Source organism: Cygnus olor, chromosome 2, assembly GCF_009769625.2.
Source record: "Cygnus olor isolate bCygOlo1 chromosome 2, bCygOlo1.pri.v2, whole genome shotgun sequence".
NCBI lineage: Eukaryota > Metazoa > Chordata > Aves > Anseriformes > Anatidae > Cygnus > Cygnus olor.
Window position 1 is genome coordinate 5320785 of NC_049170.1, and position 14881 is coordinate 5335665.

General features: G+C 47.4%; 1 protein-coding gene across 2 annotated transcripts in view; it reads right to left on the reverse strand.

The window, feature by feature from the left end:
• Positions 1–1793: 1793 nt before the first annotated feature.
• Positions 1794–14881, reverse strand: part of PLCD1 (phospholipase C delta 1) — a 54463-nt gene continuing 41375 nt past the window's right edge. For both annotated transcript variants that reach the window (XM_040547664.1, XM_040547663.1), the window contains exons 9-15: positions 10147–10308; positions 9107–9263; positions 8676–8792; positions 6936–7114; positions 6275–6407; positions 3748–3897; positions 1794–3362 (exon numbers count right to left, since the gene is read on the reverse strand). In XM_040547664.1, the coding sequence (XP_040403598.1) occupies positions 3271–3362; positions 3748–3897; positions 6275–6407; positions 6936–7114; positions 8676–8792; positions 9107–9263; positions 10147–10308 (990 nt within the window). In that variant the 3' untranslated portion in view covers positions 1794–3270. The remainder of the gene's footprint in view (positions 3363–3747; positions 3898–6274; positions 6408–6935; positions 7115–8675; positions 8793–9106; positions 9264–10146; positions 10309–14881) is intronic.

The window sequence follows — 14881 nt, forward strand, 5'->3', positions numbered from 1 at the left end:
CAGCCTGATTGGTGACTCCAAATAAACAGCCAACAACAGCATTGTAAGTGTCCTTGATCAGTGTGTGGGGAAGGATGGCGGAAGAGAAAAGCTCTGCAGGGCCACAGCTCCTTCAAACACCTGGTCTTTGATGGAATTTGGGATCTTCCTTGGAAAGAAGAGTCCTAAACACCACAGTCAGGTCCATTTGTCTCCCCAGCCCATGTACTCTGCTCCTGAAAGCTCCCGTTCCCCACGTTGTTCAGCAGGTGGCTTGACTGCCCACCCTTGCTGCAGGGACGTGGGGCTGGAGCTGAGGAGCTGCCGATGTGTTGGCTGAGGAGCAGAGGGATCTCATGCAGCACCCAGGAGGTCTGGAGGCACGGATCTTCCAGGGGTGGGTTCTTCTGGACAGATCTTTGTGTTTCAGAATTGGCAGTTGCTTCACATAAGCCACAACCGCATCATTACCTCCGTGCTCCTGCAGCCACTTTGGCCCATTTCTGCTTGAGGGTCCAGCCCCAAACCCACAGAAACACTCTGCAGAGTAAGGTGAGAGGCGAGCAGAGACACAGATCGGCCAAACTGCCTGCATGAATGCCTCCTGTTGTGTTCACGCTGGATATAATCAGTGCACATTATCCCTCTTCCAACACTACTGCCATGGCTGGAAGCTGCAATCTACGTACAATATTTATATTGCCCTGCTGCGGCGTGCTCCTGCCAGCTCCCAAATTAATGAATTGCATGTGCTACTTCATAAAATGCAGTGATTCCACCTATCAGCCCTGACGGGGGGTGCCTAATGAGCATCATGCAATCAACAGAGGGCAGTGGCAACTCAATCAAGAAAGGGAGATTAAGCTGGTTTGCTACGTGTTGCTTTTGTTCCTGCTGCTATGATGCTCACCAGCAAATGGGACCAGAGCGGTCCTACCTGGACTCAGAAACCAGCATGGTTATTTAGTATTATTTTTATATTATTATTATTATTATTATTCTATAAATAATAGATCTCTGATATTCAGGCCTGATGAAAAGTGCTGCTGCTCTCCTCTTCTCATGGGGAGAGTTGGTTTTACTCTCTGCCTCTGATTTATGAAGGAAAGGGCAGTTTCTCACCCGCATCCTCCCCTCCATGCCACTTCCTGCTTCTGCTGCAGCATCTGGTGGGTCATGGCCCATGTCTGCTGCTCTTCTCACTAAATCTCTTCCCCAGCATGAGGCTGAAGCACTTCTTGGTCTGCTCAGACACGAGGTCCCTCAGTAATGGCATGGACCACGTCCCTTCCTCGGGGGAGAGAGGAGACGTTACACCATTGTCACCGTGCTCTGGTCCATCCCACCTCCATCACAGCTCCTCTCCCACGGCGCTGCAGGGAACAGACACATTTCCCCTGACCTCTCTACCTATTCCATAAGGGATGTTGTCTTCCCACAGATCTTGCCTACCTTCACAACAGGCAGCGGCAGCCTTGGCTTCTCCATGTAGTCCATCTAAACCCAACCTGACCCTGGATGGACAGTGAGGTCCTGCTTCTGCCTGCATATCTCCCCCAGCTCTCATCTCTCCCAGATCCTTAAAACAAAATGTTCAGAGCGTCCTGGGAGCCTTCATGGACCAAACTCAGGGTGTCTCTGAGCTAGAGCTATGGATGCTCCAACCTTGGCCTTCCAATGTGCCTCCTGGTGCAATGTGCCTGTCCTAGTGGTGCGCTCAAAGTTCATGTCACTGTAGGACACCCAGCTCTGCCTCAGTGCCCTCTGCTGCTCTTGAACTCCTTCAACCGCAGGTAATTAAGTCAATTTCAGCCTTTTTGGTGTGGATATAATTCACATTTAATCTGGCAATGGTTTACAACATCACAGATTATTATAGTGAAGAGGAAAAATCAATGTGTCCAGCATTACTGCAGCACAACAAACTCCAGGTTGGACTAAAAGAAGCCCAGTTTTGCAGTGGGCCCAAGGATCACTAAATCCAAGCTATTTTAGACTCAGAAAAAGGTGGAGGATTGAATGGACTGGAATTTGTGCAAATAGAAATTAACCTCTTTGGTAGTAGCCCATCCTCTCCAATGCCAACCGTGAAAAACCAAACCCCCCAAAAGACTGACAGCTTTAAGAAATTAAGCAGGTCTGTCTCCAAATTCATCCATGTTGCTTTCAAGTAAGTCAACGAGGCAAATAGTGACGAGGAATTGGACTTTTCCAGATTATTTTTTTGTACTTTTAATAGTCTAACATAGCATTAGTAACATAGCTGGAACTCGAAAATACATATTATCTCAACACTATTCACTTAACTCTGTAGTTGTGCTTGAAAAAAACCACCTTTTGCCATAAATATTGGGTTGTTCAAAACGCTTTTGTCTGCTTGTGCTAGGTTACCTCTACAGTGCAACTGGGACTGAGCTAACATTTAAAACCATTTCTACCGCCACTTCCTGCGTTAAAAAGAGGTTTTGCTATAAAAACACAAACAAAGTTTTACTGCATTAAAAAAAAGAAAAAAGCCCTACTGTCAGTTCAGTGTATTTCCACTGTCATTGGCAAAAGACATTCTCTGAGGTCCCTTTGAGTGGATTTCACTTTGGGTTAGAGGGAAATCTGCCGTTCGGCAGCTTCTTTCTCCTTCACAGGATAAGAGCCAGGTTTTGAATGCAAAGCGACCTGGCTGGGAGCCAGGCACGCAGGCAGAGTAGTGTTCATGTATTTTTTATTATAATACAAAAGGAAAGTCAAGTTATATAACGTGGCCCTTTGTAGTGCAGCTTTCCTTTTAATCTGTAACAGACAAGAGGAGAATTGTGTCCTCATTTAGGACTTCAGATGGTGAAGGATGTCTGACATCTGAAGCTACAAGAAGTCACCTGATATCTAGCCACTGAATTCAGTGGTAGGGTGCATTTTTCTTGCACGGATGTGGAGTGTTTTGTCCAGATGCTTGATGGAACCCACACCAAGAGCTGTAATTTGCTAAAAAGGAATCCCTATCCTCTTGCTAAAAGCAGAATTGAAAATCACACTAAGAAAAGTGAACTAGAAAACACAGCTGGATTGGTTGGACAGGTACAAAAGGATTAATCTCAACAGCAGCATTAGGATGTTTCCAGCACGCAGAAGGGAGAGAGTCGATGGCTATTTCAGATCAGGGCCCTGTGGGGCACCGTGTGCTGCTCCAGAGAAGGCACTGGGGATCAGATGGGACCCTGGCATTGGCAGCCGACACACGCTGCGTTCCTCCTAGGTCTGTAACGAGGTCCGCTGCACCCTGAAAGAGCCGAGCTGCTAATCGCAGTCCTGGATATTGATGTAGACAAAGAGGGTGGAGGAGGAGTACGGGTCGCCGTTCTTGGTCAGAAGATGAATGTGGCGGTAACCTGGAAGCACAGACACAGATGGAGAGTGGCCTTTAGTCCGGCCGGAAAAACATTTGCTAACGTTTGCCAAGACCCTGCAGTAACATTTCCCATCTCTGAGAGCAATTTGCTCCCTGTGCCCCACAGAACAGGTAGGTCGGAGAGGCATGGCTTTGAGCATTGTTAACATAACGTGTCCAAGGCTACTGGTGACAAGGGCATCCCCTCCCAGGAGTCAGCGTGCAACAGCTGCTCAGTAAATCATTTATCATCTTGTCCAGACACCAGAGCAAGGAGCTGTTCTGACCCAAAGTGTTCTGGGCTCTGGACCTCTCATGTCCACTGGAGATCACTGGAGATACCCAAAGGTATCAGAGGGTGTGAGGAAGAGGGAAAAGGGCCTTACCTTGCTTCAGACTAGTGAAGGGAACGGTATACTGCCCGATGAAGTCGTTCTTGGTTGACATGTCAAAGTCTTCCACCACAAAGCGGACCAGGGCAAGTGCAGGGATCTCTATGTCAAACGTAAACTCTTCATCCCACTTCGGGTTAAAGCCTGAGCAACACAGACAAGGATGGAGATCAGAGCTGCTCGCAAACAAGGAGGAAGGCAGGAGATGCTCACGAGCAAGGACGTTGGGCAGAGATGTTTGCAAATAAGGATGGAGACTTCGCCTGACTGGGAACCTAACCTGACCCAGCTCAGAGGTCTCAGGAGATGCCAAGACTTTTTCCCAGCTCTGACACTGAACTGCTACCTGGTATTAATTAATACTTCCTTCAGCTTAGGCTGCCCACTGCAGGCCTCAGCACCACACCCCAGGGAGGCAGCAGGGGGCAGGATGGGGCTGAACTCAGCTCTGCTCCAAAGGCTCTCGCTGGCTGATACACAGATGTCTTGGGTTGCCGTTGGACCAGCAGCAAACTTTTACAGCCCCAGACCAGGGGGGAGCAGAGAGAACTGTGCCTTTGTGTTATGACAGCTTTCTGGGGCTTTATGTCTAAGGATCTTGTGATCCAGACTCACAAAGCAAACAAAACAATAAGTCCCACCAAATGAGAGACAAAAAGCAAGCGCAATGCTTTCTCACTAAGTCACTGCGGGTGCTCTCTGCAGTTTCAACAAACCACTCCCCAGAAACAAGCAGGAGAAGAGGACATCCTGTTTGAAATCCCACTGCCATTGGCACAGCCTGTGCACAACGGAAGCCCCAGGACAGCAAAACATCAGCTCAAGCCTGCCAGTCCTGGAGGGTCTGTGGATGACTCGGCAGGAGGCAGTGGTCTTTCAGCTGGCCCTGAAGGTGCTAGAAGGGTCTGTGGACAGCACCATTGCAAAAGAATTGGGTTGGATTGTTGCACTTTATTTGGAATTTTGGGGCTACTCTCCCTTCAGCACCCCTTGAGCCCCCTTCCAGCATCTCTCCAGCTGTGCAGTGGCATGGAGGTGTGCTAAGCAGCCCTGAGGAATAGGCCTGGCAGGTCTAAAATGTTCCTTACACAGCCTCCACTTGAGACATTCTGAAAATCATTGTAGGCAAAGGAAATGACCATGAGCTTTAGGAGCCAGGCCAGATTTACTCAAACAGGAAAGGAGGAAAAGGGAAACAATGTTAGCAGAGAGGAAAATATGCATTGCCTTTCTAGTGCTCGGCTTTTGCTTCACGCAGAAAAGCAGTGTGTGCGTGTGTCTGTGTGTACGTGTTTGGAGGAGGGTAAGGTCTGATTTCTCAGACTCCTACTGCCTTCTCTTCCCACAGAAGAGAGGGATGAACTTGCCCTCTGCTGTCTCTGAAGGCCGCAGTATTCAGACCCTCACCACAAGGAGGGAAGCCACAGCCATGTTTGACCAATGAGAAATGGCCCAAAGGGAGGTGAAGTGTCTGTGAGACATCTGAGGTCAGTGCTGGGTATGGAAGGAACCTCACTCTTTGGAGCTGTGGGCTTACAACCTCCTTCCCTCACCTGCCACATTGCTGTGACGTGCATTAATTTAGCACAGGTGACACGTGGGTCAAGAGGATGAGCAAATTCAGTGTCCCTGCCTTGTGAGGAGGTTCTGAGCTTCAAGAGATGTAGCACAGACTTCTTTTGCACAGACTACATTTGATATAAGAAGAGACTGAGAAAGTTCATGTTATTCATCCTGGAGAAGGCTAAGGGGGGTTATTATTGCCATCTTTCACTTCCTCCTGTTAAAGAAGATGAAGCCTAATTCTTCTTACATGTGCACAGCAAACACATGATGGGTAATGGGCACAAATAACAACAGGCGAATTTCTGGTTAAGTATAGACCTTATTTCAGGTGAAAGACTGGATCGCTTGCCCAGACAGCATGGGCAATTTCCACCCTTTGGGATACTCAAAATCCATCTGGGCAATACAGCGAACAACTTGAGTTAACTTAGGTCCTGCTTCGGACAGGGGTTGGAATGGGCACCTCCAGAGTCCCTTCCAACGTCACTCTTTCATGAGTTTGTGGCTCTTTCAAAATAAAATCAGCCTTGTGAGAGGCCTTCTCTGGAAAGATCTTGGTGGGAACCTTTTTGTCCCAGGTCAGATCCAACTGCATGGAAGTAAAGAGCACTTCCAAAGCTTTGGGTCTGCAGATTTGGCAGCCAACCTCAAAACAATTCATCTGGCTGATGTTTTGCAGGTAATTTCCATCTCCAAACACCTCAGACAGAGAAGAGATGGAAGAACCCCTGAAAGAAATGCCCCATAGGGACAGCCTGCGGGGCTAGCTATATAACCAGGGTCCCTGCACTGAAGTACACCAACAGCACCTGATGGATCTGCACAGTGTGAGCAAGCTCGGGTGCAGCTGGGCAGGCCTAGCCACAGGGCAGCAGGTCTTGATGAGGAACACACTGCTACACAAAACCACAGAATTACTGCCCCAGGGGTCACGGCATGAAAGAAAAACCCTTACCATTATTTTCAACGACTCTGGTCTGCTTCTTGTTGTTATCCTGTTGGACGCCATGGATCTCAATCGTTACCTTGGGATCAACGATGGAGTTTTTGCTTTTGTTTACCTTGGGCAGCTGCTGACCAGAGATGATCTGTGGAGGAAACAGAGGAAAAGGTCAGAACATCGGTAGGAGAGGGGGTTCCCTGACAAACATCCCTCTCCTTCTCCAGGAGCACAGGACTTGTTGCTGGTGTTGGTCTTTCAGAGCCAACACTGTGACATTGTTCAGAGGAAGCTGTCATGAGCTAAAGCACCTAATGAACACTGCTGCAGTGCAGCCAGCTGGTCTGGGTCAGGGAAAAGTCAACTTCTCTCTCTCCCCAAAGTGATCAAATGATACTTGGAAATAACAGCGGTGACTGTTGACTGCCTGTCTATAAAATGCCTGTGTGTTCCTGTAGGGTGAATACTGTCGTTAACCTCTCCTGTTGCCAAACATTAAACGTGTGAGTGAGTCCCTGGAGGATGAGAGCCCATGCAGGACTGGAGCAGTGACGCTGGCAGTTGGAAATGAGTAGGGCTAGGATAACATTGCCCACGTGGGACCAGGAGAAGGCACAACCTATACCCCCCAAAAAAATGGATGCTACTAAGATAAGTTTCCGACTTCTATTCTTACTTTAAGCAGAAGCTTCTTCTTTGTCCCCCATGTTCCTTCTGTGATGGATTTTGGATTGAATTTGGTTTGCTCATCCCGGAGGAATTCCGGCTTTAAGACATACCCAGAAAACCCATTGTCCTGGAACCGACCCTGGTAGACATCCATTTCTGTGCCTGCTGTCTGGAAATTTAGGGCAACTGCAACATAAATAAATAAATTTAGTCACTTTCAGTTAAATCAATGAGAGTATACCAATTCTGTTCACGTGAAATTACATTTCATGGACATAAACATTGACTTTTCCATGCTTTAAAGATCTGTGATAAACTCTGACCCCCAAAGCCTGCTTCCCCTGAGGATTTCTGCCATTCAGAGATGTTAGAGGCAGAAGGAACTACTGTAGCTATCTCAGTTTTCTTCCTACCTACCACAGGATCAAAAAATGTCCTGCACTGAATTCATGTCACCTGGTTGAACAACCATATCTTTCACATAAACCCATTCAGAAAGCCACAGATCATTCTCAGATCGTTTCTCTAGCTACTTAACCTCATTATAAAACCTCTTTTCCAGCCCAAATACACCTATTTTCATTTGCCACCCTCAGGGACCTCTACTGGTTACACTACAGAGCTCCTCACTGTCTGAAATCCTTATGCAGTCTGGTACAGAAGCTGTGATCAAATCACCTCTTTATTGTCCTTTGCCCAAAATAGATCAAACCTCACAGTTCTCCTAACACCAGGCAGATTTCCTGTATCCTTTCTAATTTGCCCCTATCTTTTCAAAAGCTTTGATGTCAAATCTGGAAGCAGCCTCTGTGAACAGTTTCACTAATACCACACAGGGAGGGCACATGGACCCCAGAGCTTGCTCGATACTCTCCTGATTTCCCCAGGGTGATGCTAACCTCTTTAGTCACTCCTAAAGAAGCTCTAGGACAGATGACAATTTATCCTGGGCCTTGGCCCTACATACCCCGCACCAGGTTTTCTGAGTGAAAGCTGCAAGATAATTCACTTAGCAGGCTGCAAGACCTTTTCCTCACATCTCTGAGACATGAATATGCCATCAGAGCTTCAGTGTCCCAGGAGCAGACTAGACGCACTGCTTTGACTACTGGAAAGAGCTCAGGCCACAGCTTTTCCCTTATGGTTACGGCCCTCCTCTAGGGCTTGAGAGATCTGAGTCTGATTTCCAGCTCTGCCACACATTTCAGCATGCTTTTTGGTAAGCAACTCTATCTCCTGGCTCCCCTCTTCTTTGTTACACAGCAGGAACTGTGCTTCCAGCTAATTGCAAGGATGTGCCCATTAACATGCAGGAAAGGCTCTCCTAATGGTTACAAGAGCTGATCTCTTCTGGTGACTACTGAGCCTCTCTGCCTGCAATTGGCTTGAGATCACATGTCTACCTCAGTCAGAGCCCTACCACGGCCAGGTCATGAAGAGGGAATGGCCTCAGGTTGAGCCGGGGGAGGTTTAGGTTAGAAATGAGGAGACATTTCTTCTCAGAAAGAGCAGTCAGGCATTGGGACAGGCTGCCCGGGGAGGTGGTGGCATCACTGTCCCTGGGGGTGTTCAGGGAAAGGTTGGATGTGGTGCTTGGGGACATGGTTTAGTGGTGACTCTGGTGGTAGGGGGATGGTTGGACCACGTGATCTCGGAGGGCTTCTACAACCTTAATGATTCTGTGAATCTATGATTCTATGACCAACCCAGCCAGGCTGACACCCTCCAAGCTCCCGGTTGCACCCACCGATCTGGCAGCCGACGTTCCACAAGTCGATGGGGTTGTAGTTGGAAGAATCTGTCCTCCACCCGGCAGGGTAGATCCGACTCAGGTGCCTGATGTTGTGATGAATAAAACTGTTTCCTTTGGAAAAAAAAAAAAAAAAAAAGAAGAAAATGTTCCTTTCAGTGATGGGCCTGCTTTTCCTTGACGCTGCTGTTTATAGTCCTTTTCCGTCTAGTGAGTCTGGCTGAGTGTGAACGGCCTGCATAAAATGCCCTTCTTGGTTACAACCTGTGACATTAAGTTATTCCCACTGTTTCTCAAAGTGACATGGATTGCCAAGGAGACCATGACCTACGTCTTTGGGGATGCCTCCTCCTCATGCCTAACCACCACTAGCTGTCACTTTATGGGGGACTGGAACAGAGGATGGCCTGCTGCCAGAATATACATACCAGACTCCTGGGCTAGTTTCAGAGCTTTGCTCTCCGTGAACGATGACATCTCGTAGAAAGCCCGAGGGTGGCTGGGGTCCTCGAAGCCATTGAAATGAACACTCTTGCAGTAGACAACTGTGTCTGACAGCTCCTTGGCCAGCTTCAGGGTGTCACTCTAAAAGAAGGAGCAAGAGGTTTGTGGGGAGCTTCTGCAGTCCTACTCAAAAGTAATGGTTATGTTTTGTCTAAGACCCCTGGAGCTTTTCTTTTCCACCAACTTCAGACGGAAAGGATGCCCATGATAATTTGGGGCTCCCCTAGGAAGAGTGGTAAAGGGGCAGACTGCCCTTGCTATGTCCTTTGCCCTGCATGCAGTGCAAATCCCTCCTCTCAGACCTTCAGTAGGTAACACTACTGGCACATTTCACCAGCCCATACTGGCCTGTCCAGTGATATCACTGACTTCCCAAGTGCTACCACCAAGAATACTTCACTTCATCTGGGTTGTCCCTCCTGCATTCATCCACACACCATTATGTGAATGACTATTTCACCTTGGCTATTACAGCTCACAAGTGATTAGGGATATAAACACAGATAGAACCTATTCAGCCTGTATTGGTGAGCTAAGAGAGGATTTCACACAGCAGATGCTTTGCTGTCCCAGCACCCTTTGTTGCATGATGTCCTCCAGATGAAATTTCTCACTTTTTGTTGGTGGGAGGCCCTTTCTGCTGCTTTTTGCATTATCATTTGTAATTCAGCACCAGTGGCTGTCGCCAGTCGCTAAGCCTTACAACTGAGCCTTAGCAATGAACTTCCCATACCGTCCTGGTGCCAAGTAGGCAAACCTGGAAACAGAGTGGCTTTTTCCAGGCATGGTACAAAGCACACCTAGAAAGTGGTTTGCCAACATAAGGCATGGGATTGGCTAACAAGACCAGACCTCCTGATGCAGGACTTCAAAGACTTCTGCAATACACAAAGATCTAATTTATAGCTTTTCTGCCTCTCCAGGTCTGCTCCTTTCAGGGATTCAGTTACTTTTTTTTACTTACCTTCCCCTTCTGCTGCACCTCTGTCTTTACAGATTCATCTTCTATTTCAGCTGCTTCATCTTCATCAGAGACATCCTCAGCCTCCAGGTTGTTGTTCCCATTTGTGGGGTCCTCCTGTCTGCTCAGCTTCTTGCCTTTCACAAGGATCTTCCCTTTCAGTTGCTGCACAAAGAGAAGTGGACAAAATAGCTGGCGATTAGCAGACATGGCATCAGAATACTCAAAGGATCTCACAGGTGAAATGTTAGGGCACTGACACCCTAAGTAAGAGTTCCCAAACTGGACCCTTCTTAGATACCTCCTTCTGTGAGGACCTCCTCCTGCCACTGCAATCACAGTCAGCACAAATAACAACCAGCAGCATGTGCCAACATACCACAGCTGGCTGCTGAGCTAATCCAAGGAACATTTTTCTTGTGCCGAAACACAGCCTCTTTCAAAGCCCACATAAAAGCATCAGGTGAAGGAACACACCAAAAGCAGATGGTTACTCACAGACCACCATACCACTGACACGACCTGGTTCTCATGCAAGCTCAGACTACGGGAGGAAAGCTGAAGCCTGGCGAGGGCTGACTGAACCAAAATGGTGCTGCAGCAATACTGGCAGCAGGGAGCAGTAGTATTGCCTGGATGTAATCTCCAAGTGAATGGGTTACACCTCAAAAATCAATCAATTCAGCCCAGGAGCAGCCCTAGATCCTGCAGCTTCCAGTAAAGTCAGTGGGAGATTTGCTGCCACGCGTGTGGTACTGCTGGCTACGGAGGGTGCTACTTATTCCAGGAAAAAGGCGATCTCAGGTTTAGCCAATGCAGTCCCTTTACTCATGTAGCATGGCCCCTCTTCTCGCAGCAACATCCTATATTTGCCCCTTCCACATCTGCAAAAGCAACAAGCCCCACTGTTCTCAAATGACAGGGCTGTGGAAAACCAAGGATCTTTTTAAAAACAACACAGGCATTTTCAAAGAACGCTATTCCCCTTCTGTGGGTGCAAGCAAATTGCATCGTGTCTCTGCGGAGACCAGCCCAGCTCCTCACGGACCAGCTACGCCGTGGAGGAAACTTGGTTTGAGCTGAAATCTGGCACGGGCACCTGAAGCAGCAGCCAAGAGCATTTTTCTTCATCTACCGCAAATGATCTGTTTACACTGGGGCACTTTCCCTGTCATTCAAAAGCTGCACAGAAGCAGCTGGGAGGAATGTACCAGTTTCTGGAAATAAAAGGCCCAAAGGAGCATGCAGAACATAGCATCCTCCTCCTCCCCATCCCCAGACCACCCTCCAGCTCCTCAACCTTCTTCCAAGGCAGAGCTGTGTCCAGTCAATGCTTTGAGTGCCCCAGCCTGGAGGGGTTGCACTTGGGACAGTTGTAGGGGGACACAGAGAAGTCCCTCTGGTCCTTCACGGGCTGCAGATAGCATCCTGTTATACACTACGATATTACCTGCCTCTGCTTTCTAATGTCCCATAAGAAAACTTACCACCTCATCTCACAGTTCAGCAGTACAGAACTCGGGACAAAATGTGTTTGGGGCAGGCTGCTTGATTACCAACAGAGACAGTAGCCCTTTCTAAGCTTTTACAGCTCTAGACAAAATGTGCCTGCAGAAACTGCCAGTGATAAACATTGCCCTGCCTCGTTTACTGTGGATATTAGGAAGCAAAATCCTAAATCTGAGTGCTTATCCCTTTACAAAGGTTTTAAATAAGCTGACAAACACAGACACAAACACTCACAAGCACTTGTTCCAACCCTCTCGGTTCCTCTTCATGTGACATTAAGTATTTCTAGCCTGAGGGGAAAGACACTCAGCTCATCAGTTCAGCTCTGCTGAGCAGATCCCTTGTCTTAGGAAGAAGCATTAGCTAAAATGCTCAATAAATACTCTCCAAGTAGGCCATAAAGCTATTCCAATTGCCAGTGGCAAGCCTGAAGTTGAATATAACTTACGAAAATGGGAGAAGCTACAAGGATGCAGGACTCCACTGAGAACGTATAGTGTAGTGGAATAAATGCAACTCTTTCACTTCCTTATGTACCTTGTAAAGCATGTTGCTTTCATTCTGCAGAAGTGGAGTTCCTGCTCTCTCACCTTTTCTCCGTCATGCCAAAGCAAGCTCAGCTCTGCACGTGAGATGGTTCTGACACACGGCCTTGCTCCCTTTGGGAATCTGTGATCTAGGACATGGCAACTATCTAATGAAAACACTGTTCTTTATCAGGAGCAAAGCTGTTAAGAGCAGAGTTTAAAAGATCTGCACTCATGCATTTATTTTACCTGAGGGTTTCGGCCCCTACTAGCAGCCCAAAGGCCATGGCAACATCTGATTTCCAGTCTTTGTCTCAGTGGGAGTGTCAGACTCTTAACAGAAACCACCTCTACAAACTTTCTATGGCTTCGCACCTTTAGAGTCAACAAATAGAACGAAACACTCCCAAGATGTGATTCACCTGGTCTATTTAGACAACCGCTTCTTAGGAGGACCACACCTCCAATACCCCTGACTGTATTAACTAGTTGTAAAACAGAGCCCAAAGTGGCATGGTCAGGTACGTGGATATACAGGGGCTGAGAACTGCCACCTTAGAAGATAACCATCTCCCCAGATTTCTGAGAAGCTGTGAGGATTAACGTGTTCACATTCATGAAGAGATGTGCAGACTAGGTGCGCTTTTTCCTATCACATCTCCATCTGTGGATGTCTTTCAGGGCAGCTGTAACCTGAGGTGTTGCAGGGTTTTACAATGAGTAACACCACAAGATAAAAAGAGTCTAAAAAAAAAAAAAAAAAAGGGGGGGTGGGAAGAAACACATTATTGAAGGAGATTTTGAGAGACTTCAGATCAGTTGTGCCTTACTGCTGCTGTACTGGAAGCAGCTGCTGAGCTGCATGGCTCAAGGTGATGTTGAATGGGGGCGCTGGGCTCAGTAATGGATGTGATGAGACAGCTGATGGGATGCTGGAGGTGTGTGATGGCAGAGACCCCAGTCACTGCACTGGGGCTCTCACCTGGGGGGGCTCGTGGTCCAAGGGTCACCCACCAAGGCAGGTCTGTTAAGCCCAAAGCCATCCTCATTGTGAAGGGTGTCCAACAACAAAGAGTTGGAGGGCTCTTAGATATGCCTGAAATGCTGATTAGTGGCATGCAATGTTGGCAGCTGCTTTAGTCTCATTCCAAGATGGGAGTTTTGCATCATTTCTAGCTGGTATGCAAGGACAGGGGGAAAGGGCCCTGGCAGACCCCTGTGCAGGTCAGGAATCAGGCAAAAAGGCCTGATAAATAAACAATCAGCAGCAAAGATTGGAGCAGCTCTTCCCTACAACTCTGGCACTGACCCGAAGCTTTCCTGGAGCTTTTTTTGTAGCTTTTGGCCTTTTGTCCTATAGGGCTTTAATTTATTATTGGGACCTAAAGACAGGGAGGTATTTAGATGCTCTGTGTAGCCCGATACTCTGTTCCTAAATGGGACCTAATAAATCAGATGCCTGCCTTGGGCTGCACTGTGAATTGTTAGTGTGAAAACAAACTGTGTTGATCTTTTAATTACTGACATTGCTCTGAGAACACACTTTGCAGCAATGCTTTGCCTGTTTTTATTTACAGCCTTTCAGACCTCTTCCCAGTGCCGGATCCCGCCCTTTTTCTAAGACAAAATACCTCAGGCTTCCTCATGCCAGCACCACAAGGAAGTGGAAAATCCAAGGGGTTTCTGTTGTTGTTTTTTTTTTGTTCTTAATGTTTCATCTTCAATGTATTTTCCACAAACATACTCTCCTAGTTCACGTGGCAGGAAAGTGGAGGAAAAGTAACAGAGGAAAAAGGATATGTTTTACTACATTGACATTTTTTCTCCCTTTAAACTACATGGATCAGTCCCTCCACTGGAGCGTATCAGCCCAGCTCCATTCACTAACGTAGATCTGGGCCCTTTTGTTCCAGCTGGGGCCACGTGTCCATCTGGGCAAGCAAAGCAGGAGGTTAGAATGAGCACAAGAATGGGAAAAACATCTTTGGGAAGCTGGGGTCGTTCCCTTATACACACATATCACACATTTCTTTCCCTGTTGTTTCTCTTTTCTTTCTTCATATCATTCCTCTGGTCACAAGGCAGCGTTTTGAAAAGCCATCAGCAGCTTTCCTGATCCTACGCTGAAGATAAATAGCAGGCCAACATGTAACACTGAAGACTGATTTTCCAACCCAGTAACAGCCTGCGGAGACCTGTTTCCATGCTGGGTGTAACCTCATCCTGGGAGAGTCACTTCTTAACGGGAGGCAACTTGTCTGTGCCAGTGCAAAGGTCCTGTTGAAGCAGCACTATTAAATATTATGATTCATCCTAATTTATTGCACTGGTACCTAGGGACCAACCCAGATCAGCTTTCCTCTGCACTAGGCATTGTATCAAGTGAGGCACAGCACTCCCAAACAAAAGGGAGAAGTCAGAAAGGGAAAAATGGAGATGGAGAACAAGTATAGAAGGTATTTTGGGTGGCTCATTTCCCTCCCCTTTCTCCCCTGCTGACTGCCAGCTTTATCCCACCCACAAACTGCTTCCAGCCCTGGCTATGCATTCTCATCCAATTTTGGGAAAATTATTTCTTTTGCAAAGAAAGGCAATTTAAAAGGAACTGCAGCTATTCACACACATAAAAGTCTGGTTCTGAAAAGTGCTTAGGAGAGAAAAAAGAAAGAAACCGCTAACCCAAACTGTAGAAACAGATGAAA